The sequence below is a fragment of the Euprymna scolopes genome, chromosome 26, assembly GCF_053919585.1.
Source record: "Euprymna scolopes isolate OS-2025 chromosome 26, ASM5391958v1, whole genome shotgun sequence".
NCBI classification, from domain to species: Eukaryota; Metazoa; Mollusca; class Cephalopoda; order Sepiida; family Sepiolidae; genus Euprymna; species Euprymna scolopes.
In genome coordinates, this window is record NC_136507.1 from 4,769,307 (window position 1) to 4,787,272 (window position 17,966).

At 36.4% G+C, this 17,966-nt stretch overlaps 1 protein-coding gene across 2 annotated transcripts in view; it reads right to left on the reverse strand.

Moving 5' to 3' along the window:
• Nucleotides 1-227: 227 nt before the first annotated feature.
• The window catches only part of LOC145247898 (uncharacterized), a 36,102-nt gene continuing 18,363 nt past the window's right edge, over nt 228-17,966 (reverse strand). For both annotated transcript variants that reach the window (XM_080109520.1, XM_080109521.1), the window contains exon 2: nt 228-7,264. In XM_080109520.1, coding sequence (XP_079965646.1) covers nt 1,004-7,255 — 6,252 coding nt within the window. In that variant the 5' untranslated portion in view covers nt 7,256-7,264 and the 3' untranslated portion in view covers nt 228-1,003. The remainder of the gene's footprint in view (nt 7,265-17,966) is intronic.

A 17,966-nucleotide genomic window follows, 5' to 3' on the forward strand; every position in this document is an offset into this window, starting at 1 on the left:
AGTGTTGGTATTCTAAATTTTAACAGACTTATTAACTCGTATTATTTTTGTTAAATTTTGAAACACTTTATCTAATAGGTTTCAACTTTAATGAGGAGGAGGGGGGGGGTAACGAGTAAAAGTCATGACAAGGAAATAATTTGATTGGCTGATAATTGAATCAACCAATCAATCTTTCACTTTGAATAATGCATTGAAGTGTTTTGATAAAGGAGAAAACACAAGAAAAGCCAGAGAAAAATTTATTTATATAACTTGCTTCTGTTCAAAATTAGATCTGTATACTTACAACAATATGTGAATGTATTCTGTACTCTTCTGAGTGTTTATATATATATATCAGTATTGTAATATAAAGACGTAGCATTTAGCTCTTCTAAGTCATTGGTAGTCATTTCAAGACAATAGCAAAGAAAATGAAGGGGACCAACAAATAAACTAGTGTTTTCTTACCCAGCATTTTTTTTTTTTTTTTTTTTTTTTTTTACATTTTATCAGCCATAATCTGAAATGAAACCAAATCATATACTTGGGGAAACGGACATTAGAAACAACTTTTCTTTTCCTGCATGATTAAGAATTCTGTTGAATAGAATTTATATTTCTTCCTTACATTTAAAATGGCTTTTTTTTCATTTTCAGTTTTTGTTCGTTCTCAAAGTGATATTAAAAAGAAAGAAAAACTTTTCTTTTTTAATAATATAAAAAAAAATGTACACTGATAAAAATTTTATATTTCTATTTAAACTTCTTGCTTCATTAGGTTCGTTTTGTTTTGTTCAACCAGTCAACAATCAAGATGGTCACACACGTTTTCAGATGAAATGATTCATATGTAAATAAGAGAGAGAGTGTGTGTGGGGGGGGGAGTATGTGACAGAGTAAAGTTTGGTGGTGAATGGGGATAGAAAAGAAAATAAGTAGGTGAGAAAAAGAACAGGTTATTAGCAGGTGCACCAGTCTCTTGACCCACCACCTCCTCTCACCACTGAATTTCTATATTTCATTTTTCACCAGTAGAAAACAAAAACGGAGCTGATGATGATGATGAGGATGATGATGATGAGGATGAGGATGATGATGAGGATGATGATGATGAGGCAACCATAGAAGAAGTTTGCTGAGGCGTCACTGTGTGTGTGGTCTTGGGTACAACTGGAGGTCGGGTTACTCGGCGTGATGCTGACGGGAATGATAAATTGGATGTAGATACGAGGCCGCGATTGGGTAAACGCCGGAGAGTAGTTTTATGCTGATGGTCCCAGTAAGTTTTTGGCTTGTTCATCAACTTTGAGGGTGGGACTATAGAAGATCCAAACAGTGACGTTGAGGTGGAGGTGGACGTGGAGGAGTAGGAAGGTGAAGGATGAGGAACACTTAAAAAGTCTTTGGTAGAAATGTGGGAATGCTGTGGGGCTTTGCTCGGAGAAACAGAATCAATTTTGCCAGTGTCATCTTCAGGTGCTAACACAAAAAGTTCATTATTCTCATTAAGCATAAACGTCATTACAGAGTCTGATAATGTGGAGATGTCGGATGCAGAAATTCGGGGCATTTGGAGATCTTCCTTCTCCTTACCACTAATGCTTTTCTTCGCAAGTGGCATCTCCATTTCTAGAATTGGTGGTTCAGAGAAAATTTCAGGCACCGGTTGATCAGCAGAGATGTGCAATTTGTTTTCCGTTTGAGATATTAATCTTGAACTCGGACCCGGTTCTTTTGGTTTCTCATTTTTCATAGAAGTGCTCAGTATATTAGAGGCAGATGAAGTTGGGGCGGTAGACGAGGTAGTTGTGGAAGTAACACTATCATTGCTACTAGGAATCATACTGCTTTTATTTTCCATTCTTCCCTCAGCATCCACTTCTTCATCATCATCCCATGTGAAGGGTTGTGCATCAGGATCCTTAAGAGGTTTACGAACCCACGATATGTGTTCCTTGTCAGGGTCGACAGCAGGTTCAAATGACTCATTTGTAGGAGTTGGGTCACTAAGTGTGGGTGAAGAAAGATTCTTGATCGTCATAGTTGATTCCCTCTTGTCAATCTTCAAGCCAGGTGAAAACACAGACTTTTGAAGGTCAGGTAAGGCCTTTAAGATGGCCGGAGCCTGGCTTGCATCAGCAGAAATCCGAAGTCTCTTTAGAGATGGTGACCCTTGCTGTTGATTTACCATTTTGGCAATCTGATTGGGATCACTAACTACTTTTAACATACCATCTTGTTCAGTCAATACTAGTGTTTTGACACCTCCAGCGCCACCACCACTACTAGGGCCACCAGTGGTAACTAATGAAGATGATTCAGCAACTCGTTTCGGGACAGTTCGTTGTTGAGGCCCGAATTCAGTGGTCAGCGGATTTTCAGAAGCACTTACATTGATAATATAATATTCAGGATGTTTACTGTGGACGTCCTTATGAGTGGTCAGGTGATACTTTGTGTCTGACCAATAGTAGCTCGAATAATTGCAAAGTTTGCATTTGAAGCGATCAAGGCCAAGATGTTTTGCTGCGTGGCGCTTCAGATGCTGCACATATGAAAATGATTGGCCGCATTCCAAGCATCGAAGGGATTCAAAATCAGAAATCTCCTCAATCTTACGATTGTGGTTGCACAACTGGACATGCCGCTCAAAATGCTGCCGGAACGAGTAATACCGATTACAAGAGTAACACTGAAAATTACCAATTTTTGATACGTCAGATGATTTAAACATTTTGCTTGGGACTGTACAAAACTTCTCCAAGTTGGTGACAGTAGACTTGATACATTCTGATGGCTTACCCGGCGTTTTTGATACCCAAAACGTCTCAAGCTTGATAGGCTGGACCGTACTAGAGGGAAAGTAATTCGGATCGGCATTTTTGTTTGAGGCACTGGGTGTTCCACTTGGCATAAGAGCCGTGTTTATTTGGGTTGACTGATCACCTTCTGATGTAGTAAATTTCGATGGGCTCGCCATCTGCTCCTTACATACATCACCACCTGCAAGAGTTGATGTAGCAACAGAGTTATCACTGATAGATTGTTTTTTACCAACAGTTTTGAAAGCAACAATTTTAGTGAATGTCTTAGGTCGTCCTCTCGGTTTCTTTCTGCTTTTATTTTTAACTGTGGTTTCTGTTCGTTTCCGACATGACTTGACATGAAGTTTGATCGCACTTTTTTTAGTGAATGTCTTGAAACAGAATGAGCACTTAAACAGCATGCATTTCTTTTTGAACCTTTTGTGTTTCACTTCAATAACCGAAGTTTTGCGCAGTTTCGCCTGCATCCTTTGCAACTGGCATCGTTTCAAGCCATGTTCCGATCGCAAGTGTCCAATTAAACCAGAAAAGTAACGGAGTATTTTAGGTTTTTTCTTACAGTAGGGACACTTATAATTCTTTTCTGGCATCTCATTGTCTTTGCTTCGTTCAGAACATTTGACCGCTTCTATTACAGGGAACGTAGCCGACATATCTTTTTCATCAACCCAGCAGTTCTTCATCAGATTTCGCCACATAGGGAGCAACTGTTTATCTTTCAGGAAATGAGGATCTCTCAAGTGTAGAATGAGTTCAGAAAATGTTTCCAGGCGAGTTTCTTTTTGACAAATTGGACAGACAAAGTGTCCTTTCGAGTTGGCCAAGTGCGTCGACATGTGTTGAGCCAGCTTGCTCATGTTGTTCAGCTCTAGACTACAATCGGGACAACGGAGACGATTTCTCAGCTCATACCTTTCTGGATCATCCAAATCTTTATTATCTAGATCAACATCATTTATGCTTTTGTCCTTATTATCCTGTTCAACAGAAACGTTTTCCACCTGATGACTTTTAAGTTCAGTGGTTTCCCCTGCTGTCACTTCTGATAGTTGCGGCAATCCTAAATCACTTGCTGCAGAGGCCTCTGCACTAGAAACAGGCATGGAATTTTCTGCAGTTGTTTTGGTTTCATCAGAGGTTTGCTTCGGAACATCGTCATGACTTTTACCTTTGTACCGCTGATAAGCATCAAGAACACCTGCTATTAAAGGATTTAATGTATCAGAAGCATCGCTTTTCCTATTCTGAACCGTAATGCCTTCAGACGGACTAAGTTTTTCTGGTGTAAGCACAGGTGGTTCATCAGCTTTATTCTCAGCAGATACAGATTCCGTTTTTATAAGCATTGGTTCTGTACCATGATCAGCCTGGAGTTCTTTTATGGCTGTTGATGTAGTAGTAGCAGCAGTGGTAGTAAGAGACGTACATTCAGAAGTGGTGGAAACAATAACATCGAGAGAAGCAGAAGTTGTGGCATCAACAATGGAACGAGCAGTAGATGTATCGGTGGGTGCAAGTGTTGAAACAGGAGTAAGAGCAGGAGGTGCAAGAGCAGATCGAACTGGAGCAGTAGATGCAATGGGAAGAGCCAGAGAAGTGGGGGCAGAAACGGTAATAGTAGACAGACTAGGAGTAACGGTAGTGGTAGTAGTGTCAGGTGAAGCGGGAGTTAGTTTTTCTACCTTTGTTTCTATAGCAGACCTATTACTATTAGTGTGATCAATTTTTTGTTTCTTGAAGGGTGGTGGAGCAGTAGCTTTCCCATCACTGTCCACTTTCTTGGTACGAGAAGTAGTCTCTTGAGAGATAATGCTATCGACTTTCTTTGGAATAGATGAACTATCTAGTTTTTTAGAAGCTACAAAACTTTCTTCTTTTTGCTGATTGGAACTGTCGTCTTTTTTTACTTTGTCTCCCTTTTTAAACGGGACTGAACTGTCTTTCTTTTGATTACTGCTTGCTTTGTTTCCTTTTTTGAAAGGAATAGAACTGTCTTCTTTCTTGGGAAGATCTGAACTGTCGCCTTTCTTTGAAAGATTAGCACTGTCTCTTTTCCTGGAAAGTTCAGAATTGTCTCTTTTCCTGGAAAGTTCAGAATTGTCTCTTTTCCTGGAAAGTTCAGAATTGTCTCTTTTCCTGGAAAGTTCAGAATTGTCTCTTTTCCTGGCGAGATCAGCACCGTCTCCTTTCTTGGCGAGATCAGCACCGTCTCCTTTCTTGGCGAGATCAGCACCGTCTCCTTTCTTGGCGAGATCACCTCCGTCTCCTTTCTTGGCGAGATCAGCTCTGTCTCCTTTCTTGGCGAGATCAGCTCCGTCTCCTTTCTTGGCGAGATCAGCTCCGTCTCCTTTCTTGGCGAGATCAGCTCCGTCTCCTTTCTTGGCGAGATCAGCTGCGTCTCCTTTCTTGGCGAGATCAGCTCCGTCTCCTTTCTTGGCGAGATCAGCTCCGTCTCCTTTCTTGGCGAGATCAGCTCCGTCTCCTTTCTTGGCGAGATCAGCTCCGTCTCCTTTCTTGGCGAGATCAGCTCCGTCTCCTTTCTTGGCGAGATCAGCTGTGTCTCCTTTCTTGGCGAGATCAGCACCGTCTCCTTTCTTGGCGAGATCAGCACCGTCTCCTTTCTTGGCGAGATCAGCACCGTCTCCTTTCTTATTTTTAGCTCCAATTCTAAAAGGAATAGAACTTTCTTTCTTCTGATTTTCTTTCTTTATACTTTCATCTTTTTTATGATCAGAACTATCGTTTTTCTTCAAAGAGGAATCACCTTTCCTATCACGTTTGGAACTAACAGGGCTTTCATCTTTTCTCAGACTTTTACTTGAAGGTTCCTCCTGTGTCATACAAGAAGCATCCTTCTTGGGAGACGAAACGGCGCCGACCTTCTTGGGAGCCGTGGAGGCGTCGGACTTCTTGGGAGCCGTGGAGGCGTCGGACTTCTTGGGAGCCGTGGCGGCGTCGGACTTCTTGGGAGCCGTGGAGGCGTCGGACTTCTTGGGAGCCGTGGAGGCGTCGGACTTCTTGGGAGTCGTGGAGGCGTCGGACTTCTTGGGAGCCGTGGAGGCGTCGGACTTCTTGGGAGCCGTGGAGGCGTTGGACTTCTTGGGAGCCGTGGAGGCGTCGGTCTTCTTGGGAGTCGTGGAGGCGTCGGCCTTCTTGGGAGTCGTGGAGGCATCGGCCTTCTTGGGAGTCGTGGAGGCGTCGGCCTTCTTGGGAGTCGTGGAGGCGTCGGCCTTCTTGGGAGTCGTGGAGGTGTTGGCTTTCTTGGGAGTCGTGGAGGTGTTGGCTTTCTTGGGAGTCGTGGAGGTGTCGGCTTTCTTGGGAGCCGTGGAGGTGTCGGCCTTCTTGGGAGCCGAGGAGGCGTCGGCCTTTTTGGGAGTCGTGGAGGCGTCGGCCTTTTTGGGAGTCGTGGAGGCGTCGACCTTTTTGGGAGTTGTGGAGGTGTCAGCCATCTTGGGAGTTGTGGAGGCGTCAACCTTCTTGGGAGTTGTGGAGGCGTCAGCCTTCTTGGGAGTCGTGGAGGCGTCGACCTTCTTGGGAGTCGTGGAGGTGTCGGCCTTGGGAATTGTGGAGGCGTCGACCTTCTTGGAAGTCGTGGAGGTGTTGGACTTTTTGGGAGCAGTGGAGCCGTCGGGCTTCTTCGGCGTCGTGGAGATATCAGCCTTCTTTGGCGTTGTGGAAACATCAGCCTTCTTCGAAGTCACAGAAACATTCTTCTTGGGAGTCAAAGATGCTTCATTCTTCTTCTGAGTTGAAGTATCAACTTTTTTCTGACTGGTACCATCCTTTTGAGATGATAAACTTTCTCCAGTCTTTTGTTCTGAGTTTTCTTCTTTCTTTGATTGATTACTGCATTTATTTTGAACAAGGATCTCTCCTTTTTTAGATGTACTTATATCTTTTTTCATTATCTGAGGTTCCTCTTTTATAGAAATGGAACTCTCTGTTTTACGCAGACTGCGTAACTTCATAGCATCAGTATTTCCATCAGATGTTGAGGGAGTCATTCTAACAGTTGTGGCAGGTGTTTTACTTTGGTTAATATCCAACAAACTTTCGGTTTCTTCAGATTTGATAGCTGACAATTGCTTTGTCGTATCGACATTTTGAGAAATGGCCTCAGCAGTAGGAAGTTCTGGCTTTTCTGTGCTTGTTGCATAATCATTTCTATCAGTTCTATCCTCGCTGCTATTATTGACCGCTAAAGGAAGTGTAAAGCTGACGACATACTGAAGGCAGTGCAACTTTTTGTGATTGAGGAAACTTGTCATGACACGGAACAGATTTCGGCAAATTTTGCATTCCAAGATGATATCACACTCATGGTGTAAGCGGTGTTTGTCTTCTGGCTCTCCTGACTCAAGCGCAGAAAGCATATTATCCAGTTCTGTAGGAGGGGGTGACGACTTTGTCACCCCACCAGGTACTACCTGGCTTGCGTCACTCATCGTTAATACCTGAAAAAAATAAAAATAATATTTGTATTGACTTTTAAATGAATTTCATTTTTAAAAAACAAACTTACAAACTTTTCTGTATCTTGAGTGAATTGCACTCGGAATGGAAGCGGGCTTGAATTGACGTGCCTAGTCAACCAGCGTGAACTTGTTGGAAAGAGTTGGCCCGACTGACTCGGGATGAACGCTACAACCATAATCACAACCAATAGAGCAAATAAAAAGAATTCAAAAATTGTAATTTTAATAAGAGATGTTAAATTATAGATTCAAGCAAGTCATGTGATGTGTAACATCCTCTTAAAATGTCACTCTCAAAATAAACAATAAAATTCACAATACTTTCTGAAATACAAACATATTTGGTGCAATTCCTGACATGTCATTAATAGTTTCAGTCATTAATGTCCAACAGTATTTATTTGAATGGTGTTCAATAAGTACGTCAGGTTACAATGCATAGCCTTTATTGGCACTGCCTTGATTTGAGCTGTGATGATCAATCAGGAATTATTTAGGGATTGTTTTGATAGACGCTATCCTTGAGATAACTGCACAAATAAAAAAACAAACTTTTAAATCAAGGGTGGGTGTGGAGGTGGGATGAATGAAGCATATCATTCAATAGTGATTAAACAAAGACTGTTGGACATACATGATTGAAAAGTTGGTGGACAAGTCAGGAGTAAACTGAAGTTTGTTTTAATGTAGACATAACAGACAGCCAAAAATACTAATTTCACAAATAAATGTAACAGACCAAATGAAATGCTATTTCAAAACTAAATATGACAGATCCCCAAGAATATGTATTTTAAACCACAGAATGGCAGAACAAATAAAATGCTATTTTAAACTTCAATGTGATAAGCCTCCAAAAATACAAATTTCAAAATCCAAGCATAACAAGGCAAAGAAAATCATACATTTTAAAAAATAACTTTAAACTCCTGAAGTCAATCCAACACAAATGTTATGGAAATATTTGCAATAAAAAAAAAAAAAATCATAAGACATTCTTCATTCAAGTGGTGTCCTACCTGGTACCGGCATTTACTGCTATGGTTCTTTATCTATTTCTCTCCCTCGAGGCATTTATAAATTCATTGTTGCTTATCATTTTTGATGTTGCCCAGGTGTTCAGACTTTAAGTGTATGTTTCTCGTTGTCCTCTGCTTCTTCTACCCACAATCTTTTCCATCAAACTAATCTGTTCTATTCCGCCTTTTCTGTAGACATGGCCAGATGAACCTCATTTGTCTTTTTCATGCTGTTCTTATTAGAGACCTTTCTGTGTTTGCCACTTCTAATACCTCTTGATTTGTTTTCTTTTCTGTCACACACTTCAAAAATAGTTTCAGTAGAATTATAATATTCAGAATAAAGTATTCTCTAACAAAAGGAAAACATGGTCGACAATATCAAGAAATGAATATGATAATTGAAAGGTTCTTATCATATGTCTCCAAATGTTGCTGCTAAGGAGGTTACTGATTGGTTTCTTATTGGAATTGACACGTTCATTCCTCATCGTAAGTTTCAATCCAAACCTCATTCTCCTCCCTGGTTGTGCTTCTGCCATTGCCCATCGTAATCATTAATCCATATCATTGGGATGATTCTGAGGCTTCTAGACAATCCTACAGAAAAGTTAGCAATGTCTGCTGCAAGTGAGAAATCTCTGAGGTTAAGCCTAGCTATTCTCAAAGGATTTGTGACTTTATCTAATCTGAAAAGGTTAGCTCTCGTGATTATTGGAGATTCTATAATAGTGTTATTGATAGTGACAAATCTGCTATTCCTCCTTTATAAAGGTCTTTGGGTTATTTACGGTGCAACTGGGTCAGAAAGATAGTCTGAGCTGGTAACACTGGTAGTAGCTAGTTATTTTGCAAACAATATTAGAATTTTTGGTTATGAGACTAAGAACAATATCTTTATTTAGAACAATATCTTTATTTATGACAATATCTTTATTTATGACAATATCTTTATTTAGAACAATATCTTTATTTAGAATCATATCTTTATTTAGAACAATATCTTTATTGTGAACAATATCTTTATTTAGAACAATATCTTTATGATTAATAAAAAATAATACTGATCAGAATTAAAAAAAAAAAGATAACTATTATAGATTTCGTGCTAAGAACAAAAAGAAAAAAATTAATTTTTATTCATCAAAGATATTTCAATATGTCTCAGTGGACAAGAAAAAGACAAGACCTACTGATACGCAAAACTCAACTACAATATGTTCATTGGACAAGAAGAAGACAAGAATCTAATTATCTACAAGAAAAAAAAAAAAATGGAAAATCTGAAAAGAACATTTAGCCAAATCAGTATATCATATGAACTTTGTTATCTTCAAATTCCTATGTGATGTGCTATGAAAAAAGTACATCTTTGATTTTTTTTTTTTTTTTTTGCATTTCATATCCAGAACCCTTTCGCTTCAGTTAAATCCGGTTTTCTTTTTCTTTTGTTTACATATGTTTGTCTTAAAAATTAATGCACTTATAAATTATTCCGTATTGTCCGTTTTTTTTGTTGATTCTCTTATGCTTCCAATCTTTTTGAGGGAATTCTGAAAGAGGATTCAGCTTAGCCTTTTTATTTTCTAAATCTGTGGTTTGCTTATATGTCGCAAGTTTCTAACAAACTTCATAGAAATAGTTTAAATAGAATTATAATATTCTCTAAAAGCATGCCCAACAATATCATGAAATGAATGAGATAAAATTGAAAGGTATACAAAGAAAAACTAAACTATTAAAAAGAGGAATTTCAATTATAAGAACAAGGTGAAATCCTTAGATTCAAGTATTTTACCAGAGCTATTTTAGAAATAGTTTAGACATATGTTTTCAAATTTTTCATAAATTGAAAATTGATTTAATTTCAAAGCATTAGGTTTAAAGGAATTTCAAACCAAAACAAAAATAATAATAAAATACAACATTAAAGATTTCAGAGGATATATATGCAGTAACCGGATGCCGGGCAGAGTTAGGGCAATGCCAAAAAAAAAAAAAGAAAGCATTTTAATATTCAACTACGAACTCTGGGAGGCATCACAGACATTTAGTAAATAGATGTGAAAACAAATTTGAACATTTCAAAAGATTTGATAAGAGAATAGACCTAAGTGGACTCTAAAATATTTACTTTGGTTTTTAACATAATTACAAAAAATAAATAAAATAAATTACACTCAAAGTTAATGCTAAATCTGGGAATGGGATTCCAAGCTGGTAGTATTGTATGTCTAATAAATAGTTTATTTCATTTTATTGTCAACAAAAAAAATTTAAAAGAATGATTTTTTGAAATAAAGCTACAATTTTTGATTCGATACACCAAAACGTTATGATTTTTTCGATAAATCATTCCAACACTGAGACTTAGAAAATAATGAAATTTCTAAATTCAGAATAGTTTTTTTTTTGTTTTTTTTTTATTAAATTCACTAAGAAAGATTATAAAACAAAATCTATCACAAAATTAGATTTTTTATTTCTAATAGAGTAATACACTTTTGGGAACAAATAGATTCAGATTAAAAATCATTCAAATGTAAATCATTTTCAACAAAAATTAGAATTCAGAAAATAAATCTACAAGATTTTTGTGCTCTGTAATTTTTAGGGTTATCTGACGAAATATTATATATTTGGTGACATTGTTTTCTTTGAAAATTAACACACGATTATTGATCAAAACAAAAGATAATCTCTTCCAAACAAATGGCTAAATAATAAATTACATACTGGATACCTGTGGTACACCCCTGAATGTGCTATAGCTATTGCACATAGAAATCACTATTTTAATTGCTTTAAGTGAAACAGATGTTCAGAAACTAAAGCCGTTTATAGGACTGCTAGCAACCCCTACAAAAAGGTTATAGAAAACGTGAGGGAAACTTTTGTGTTAATGTAAAGTTTAAAATAACTTCCCATGAGTTTTGGTGCATAACAAACAGGGTTCTAAAAGGATATGTAACTTCTATCTCAACCATCATCAACAGACATGAGGTGATTACATCAGCATCTGATAAAGTCAAACTTTTCGCATCTGTGTGATAAAGGTCACCTACTTCCTTCTCATGACTGAACAACATCCATATATCTGAGATGTTTCCAGACTTGTCAAGAACCTTGATTCCAGCAAAGCAACTGGCCTTGACGACAATCATTGTGTTCAAAAAGCTGCAAATGGAACTAGCTCCTATACTAACAATAAGTTGTTTAAATATTGCCTTAAAAACAGATGCTTCTCAACACCTTGGAAAACCTTGACAGTCTGCTCAGCATTTAAAAATACTGAGGATCAGTCCTTTGCATCTCAGTACAGAGCAATCAGCCTCCTGTGCTCCATGAGTAAGTTGCTTGAGTTGTTGATAAAGAAGTTGTCAACCATCTAAGCAAAAACAACCTAGTCAGCAACATGCAATAGGCTCATTCCATGGAAAGTGGTCCAAAAATCAGAGAATTTTAAATCCAATATTTTCTAGCATTGTTATGTTTTCTGAAAGACAACACCCTAAACTACAAAAAAAAAAAAAATTAAAAATTTCAATTCTGATCTTTTCTGTGTTGTCTGTGCTGAGGCTATAAACATAGGCTATTTATTGAAGTCAGAAAATGAAAGAATTGCCTATTTTTCAGGCGTTCATTTTTACTAATAAATAACATAGAATTATGTTTAATTATATTTTTCATAATTGAGACGTATACAGATTTCAAATTGAGGCCCGGAGTTTCTGTTGTTAACCATTTTTATATTAAATTTTCATAAAGTTAGCTCTATGTCCATGTAATACACGTGACACTTAATCGACTTTTTTTTTTCGTTCAATAAAACCCCTGAGGAAAAAATCCTTTCTGGTTATAAGCTAGTATATTACTACAAACAAAATAATAGCAAAACAAACAAATCTAGCTATTTTTTTTCTTCTTGAAAGAACACTTTGAATTTGTGTAACACACGTGACGTCAAGTGTGTTACATGCAAAAATATCAGTTCAAAATCTTCAATAATCAATGGATTTAAAGATAATAAATAACATACTCATACAATGCTATAAAATATTTATTTATTGAGAAATTTTAGGTTGAAAATAAAGCACATCCTGATTTCTTCCAATATCTATCATTGGTGGACTTGGTTTTCCGATCACATTTTCAGGCCGATATACAATTATATCAGCTTTTTTTGGCCAGTAACATTGGCCTTTTCTGGAATACTTCATTACTGATACTTCTATATCAATATCTATAATTGATAAAATTCACTAGGAAATAAACTTTCTATTCAATTTTTTGTTCCAAGTGAACATAAAAATTTTTTTTTTTCCACGCTAAAATAGGACATTACTGAACACACACACATGCATATATACATACACGCCATATACATTTTCTAAATTTAATATATATATACCATGAAATTTGAAAAAAAAACATGACTTTTCATTCAAATGTTAGAACATCATAAAGTTGAGGTTTTCTAGTACAAAAATAAATCAAGATAGAAACTTCCTTCAAAAGGTATACAATACACATTTTCTTTTTATAATTACACACTTGTCATGTTTTCTAAATAATTAAAAATAAAAATAAAAAATGTGTAATTCATTGCTGTAAATCATTTTGTAAACAGTCATCTGTTATGAATTTACATTACGGTTGCTGCCAGGGACACTTGCATGAAAAGTACTTAATTCATTTCAAATTTTATAACAAAAGTAATACATTGTTTCATTTGCCGATAATTTCAAACAGCAACATTTGGTAATCAGTACTTTTCAGCTTTGTTGATGGAAATGTTTTTAAATAGGTCCTTGTCTAAATGTTAAAAATAAAATTATCGAAGAAAAAATAAATAATTAAAATATTTAATTTTTTTTTTCCTCACAAGTTAAAATATTCAAAGGTTGAGAAAATAAATTTTTTATCAACCGTATGGAAAACTAAGTTGGCCTTGTCGATTTTTTACACTAAGTCACCAACGTGATTATTGGTGCTTGCTGCTGGAAAAATGAACGATGTCCGAAAGATTTCTACTCACAAATTCTTTATATATATATATATATATATATATATATATATATATATATATATATATATATATATATATATATATATATGCGTTCAAACAGTTTTCAAAAAAACTACTTGATATATTTTTATGATGCATACTTGAAAAGTTTTTTACACTAACCCATGCATGTTTGAAATTTTTTCAATAAAAATTGTTCATGCTATAAAGCCTGAACTTTAAGGGACGGTACGGTCCAAACCAAATGACCAATTCGCTTAGGACAAAAACTAAGATTAAGAAAATACTTTATTCTAATTGGTTGCCAAATTTGAGTATTTTCCCCACTTCACAGAACTTTGGAAATCAACGAGATTTTACAAGAGTAACGCACATGACACTAAGGTGTAACACACGTGGCAACAAAGACCTTAATTCCCAGGGGTTCAATGAATAAAAATTTACTAAAAGACTATTATAATAATTAGAAGACGCGATAAAAATTTAGAAAAATACATATTTATAAAAAAAATAAAGGCACAATTCAGAGTTTATACATTGTTTAACAATGTTTAAAATATTTTTCCCATCTGAATGTAATGCATGTGACGCTAGAAACAAGACTATTATAAAAAATGGTCATAGGTATGGGTTTTTTTTATGTACTACATGAAAGAATAATGCCTTAAGACTAAACAAGCCAAAAAGAAAAGAGAGTAAAGTATTATAAGGGCGATTTTAAATAAATATTATCGTTGAAAACCCTTCCGAACTGTAACACATGTGACATGGCCCAATATGGTTTCTGTTCTGAGATATGAACAGTTGATGTGCTAATGGTAATATCGCTCAGGATCAGTGAATCTCTTTAAATATTTAAGGCATTTGACATAAAGGTCTACTTCATAGGAGTTCCAGCTACAGAATAGCTGGAAACATCTACTCAATCATAAAATCCTTTCTCTAAAAGGTTTATTAAAGTAGTTGTCGATGGGCAGAAATCCGAAGCTCACAGTGGTGTGCCTCAGCAATCTATCCTGGGCCTAACTCTTTTACTAATCTTCATAAACAATCTCCCAAACCACATTCTTTGCTTATTCACAGACATGCAGGCGATACTACCATTTATAACACTTAGACTGTCAAAGATCAGGATCATTCTGATACTTTCTCTTCCGACCTGGTGCAATGGTGTAAGAAATGGCTAGTTACCTTTAATGCATCCAAACCAACATTTCTATCTTTTTACCACCAACACTTGGTGGTAAAAATACTTATATCCCCACTCGGCACTAGTTAAAATGAATGATGCCTGTCTTGAAGAAAAACTGCTTCAACAAACTTCTGAGACTGACCTTTAGCCTCGACTTAAACTGGAAGATCCATTGGCAAAATCACTGGAAAAATGGTGGCATCATTTTCCGCTCCAGAAAGTATCTCACTCTTGATGAAATCCTCTACCTGTACTCTGTTGCCACATCTGGAGTGGAGCTCCTGAGTACCCTTTCCCACCTTGACAGGGTACAAAACCGTTTTCAGAATTTAGTGGGCAAGGATCATTTCACCTCCCTACTTGCTCTTTCTCACAGAAGAGCTAATGTAAGTCTGTATCTGCTTCATCATTACTTTTATGATAGGTGCTCAGCTGAGCTCCAATCCATGGCCCTTCCAGTAAAATGTTCGCAACAAATACTCACCTAGCTACAACAACCATCAACAACTTCTCTTACACCTTATCAGTGCCTAACCCTAAACAAAAATTCCATGAGCAGAGTTTCTTTCCCAGAACTGTCTATCTGTGGAACGTAATATTTGCTTCCTAGCTGACTATTAGGGTTATCCTCTAATCTAATATAAATAAATTTCTCTTGAACTGTCCTCTTAAATAATGTATGCTCTATCCAAGTTCCATCATAAATGATCATGTTATCTCAACACTTAACCTTTATCCTAGAGTGGCATCCAGGCCTTGATAAGTGATGACCTTCTAAGTGCAAAATATATATATATATATATATATATATATATATATATATATATATATATCCATGTCATCCTAAAATAAGGTAATTTTCTGGAATAAAATTAGATTTTTAGTGAATTCATTTTTTTCTTTAAGTACGTATGACCTCTATGATCGCACCTAGAATTTATCAGACACTTACATGGATTAGTCAGTGTGGTTGTTGTCTTTTTGAGGATCATATGGATTGATCAATCTTTATTTTTTAAAGGTCACGTGAGCTAATTGATATAAACTCAAATACTAAGTGCTGTTACTTCCTTTTCCATGTCCACTGCTACAATTGATGTTGCTTAGGAGTTAACTGCATCATAAGTGCCAGAAGGCTTCCTGTTATAACTGAGAGGAGCAAATAACTAATTTTATATATTCATGCTGTCTCTCATCCTTATTATTTGTCCAAGTAAAATCGTTAAATTAATATGCACAGTTGTTCTCTTTCTTCAAAAACAGTCACTCAAATTCAACTTTCTGAACTTATCTTTGAGTATGATATCCTATTTTTCCTTGTGTAAAACCTAAGTATGGGTCTACAAAAAGTGTAATGGTTTTATAAAGAGGCTGATACTTCACCTGGATTATGTTTGCTGCAGATGTTACCTGCCCAATCAATGGTTGAAACAGTGGAACACATGGATTTAGTTGGACACTGCACTTGATGTTAAAACTACCTTCTGCTACCAGGATAACATGTATGCTGGTGGTTGTTGTTAATGTCCTCTCACTGCTCACTGTTATGTTGCTTGGAGAAAGTTCAGGAAGCTACTTGCTGCCAATCCTTACATGTAGGCAAATTTCTTTTAGGATTCTGAACAAAGTGTTTACTCTACCAACTTCCAATGCCAGGAGATATGCCTAAAACACTTCTGAGTTTCACCAACTTTGGTGTAATGACCGTGCCATGATTACGTATATGTGTAGCAACTAAAGGAAAGAACCCTATTAAACCATGCTTGATTAGAAACGGAATGTTGGTGGAATTTTGGATGCCTTATGCACTCGATATTTCAAAGTGGACTACCACTTGCATCAACTCCATTTGCCTGAAAAAAGATCAGGCTTGAGTATGTGATACATGCAAACTCTTTAAATCAGACTACACAAGACATTGTCAGGTGTTATCCACCTTAGAGTCTGAGACACTTGTAACACCTTAACTACCAAAGCATAACGTGGATGATGAGCTTTTATTACATCCATTGCACCACTAGCAATGGCTTTTACTGATTTATTGTCAATTTGGCAATATTAAGTGCTGCTAGAAAACATTCAATACAGGTATATAAATTAGTACCAATCAAGCTAACAAACTAGTATCCTGTTACGGAAGCCATCCATTCTGCTTAAGATTAAGACCACTTATACTTAAAAATGAATTTTTAGATTACTTTTATAATTATAATCGGATATCTTTTAATATATAAAATAAAGGCAGTTTCTTCTCAGTTTTGTTGAAATGCATAATGAAAACAATGTTTCGATATCAACAATATGTTCTTAAAAAACATTTCCAATCGTTTTTATTGATTACATATTTAATCTCACAGATATTATATTTTTGACTAGCAGGGCCCGTGTACCGGCATTATCCAATGGAAATATGCACCCCCTCCATGTAAAAAAGAAAAAACAAAACAAACATTTGTCAGTGGGAGCCACTGCCCACCCACTAAATTAGTGGGTACTAGCGCCCGTGGTCAAAATGAATGTACCATGCTGAAGTAACAATAAACCCATTCTTAACATGGAGATTTGATTATGTGATGGGCGTAGCCTATGCTTTCATCTAATGTGTCAAATTAGATAGCAGATGCTAGTCTGTAATCTACAATGAAAATAAAAGAATGAACTAAAAATTAATTATAACCCAGTGCATTTAAAAAAACACTGCAGCAGACCTGAACAATGATTTCCGTAGACTTAAAATTTTTCCTTTACACTTTGTCGTAATATTTTCTGGTGATTATCAGAGTACAGGCTTGATTTTCAGATTAAAAAAGAAATTTAAGGTAGTATATTGTCATAGTTGAGGATCAATTTCTAATGATAATAGAACACACCTTTTTTTGCCACATCAGTTGTTAATGCTGCCCCTAGTTGTTAAATGTTTCCCTTTACTGTTGGTAAGATGTATACAATTTTTTCCAAGGTATTTTGGTAATGTGAAAACTAAGTGTGTATATATATATATATATATATATATATAAGGCAAAATGTGTATGCACATTTTATGTATGTCCAGCAAAGGCTTTTTTGAGGGGGTTCTCAGGGTAGGGGGGAGTTATTATGTCTTAGAACTGTTTATATACCGTCTAGATCATAATATGTATGATTTGCGAATGTATGTCGCGTCTAGATTTATTTACATCGACTTTTACATAATTCTTGCTATTTCGGCTGGCCTCGTGTGAGTTGGGCTTTTTCGTATAAAAGTGAAACTAATCTGAAGTGGAGGCAGTTGTTCCTGGTCCTCGTGTCGGGAACGTTCAGAGAGCAATCAGCTTTTGATCAATGTGGGCCCCTCATATCAGACAATTACTATTCAGTTGGACACTCCCCTTTTTTTATAGGAATCGGGGTTTCCCCCCAACATCTTGGGGAAACAAAACCCAAAAAACTGCCTTGCAGTGA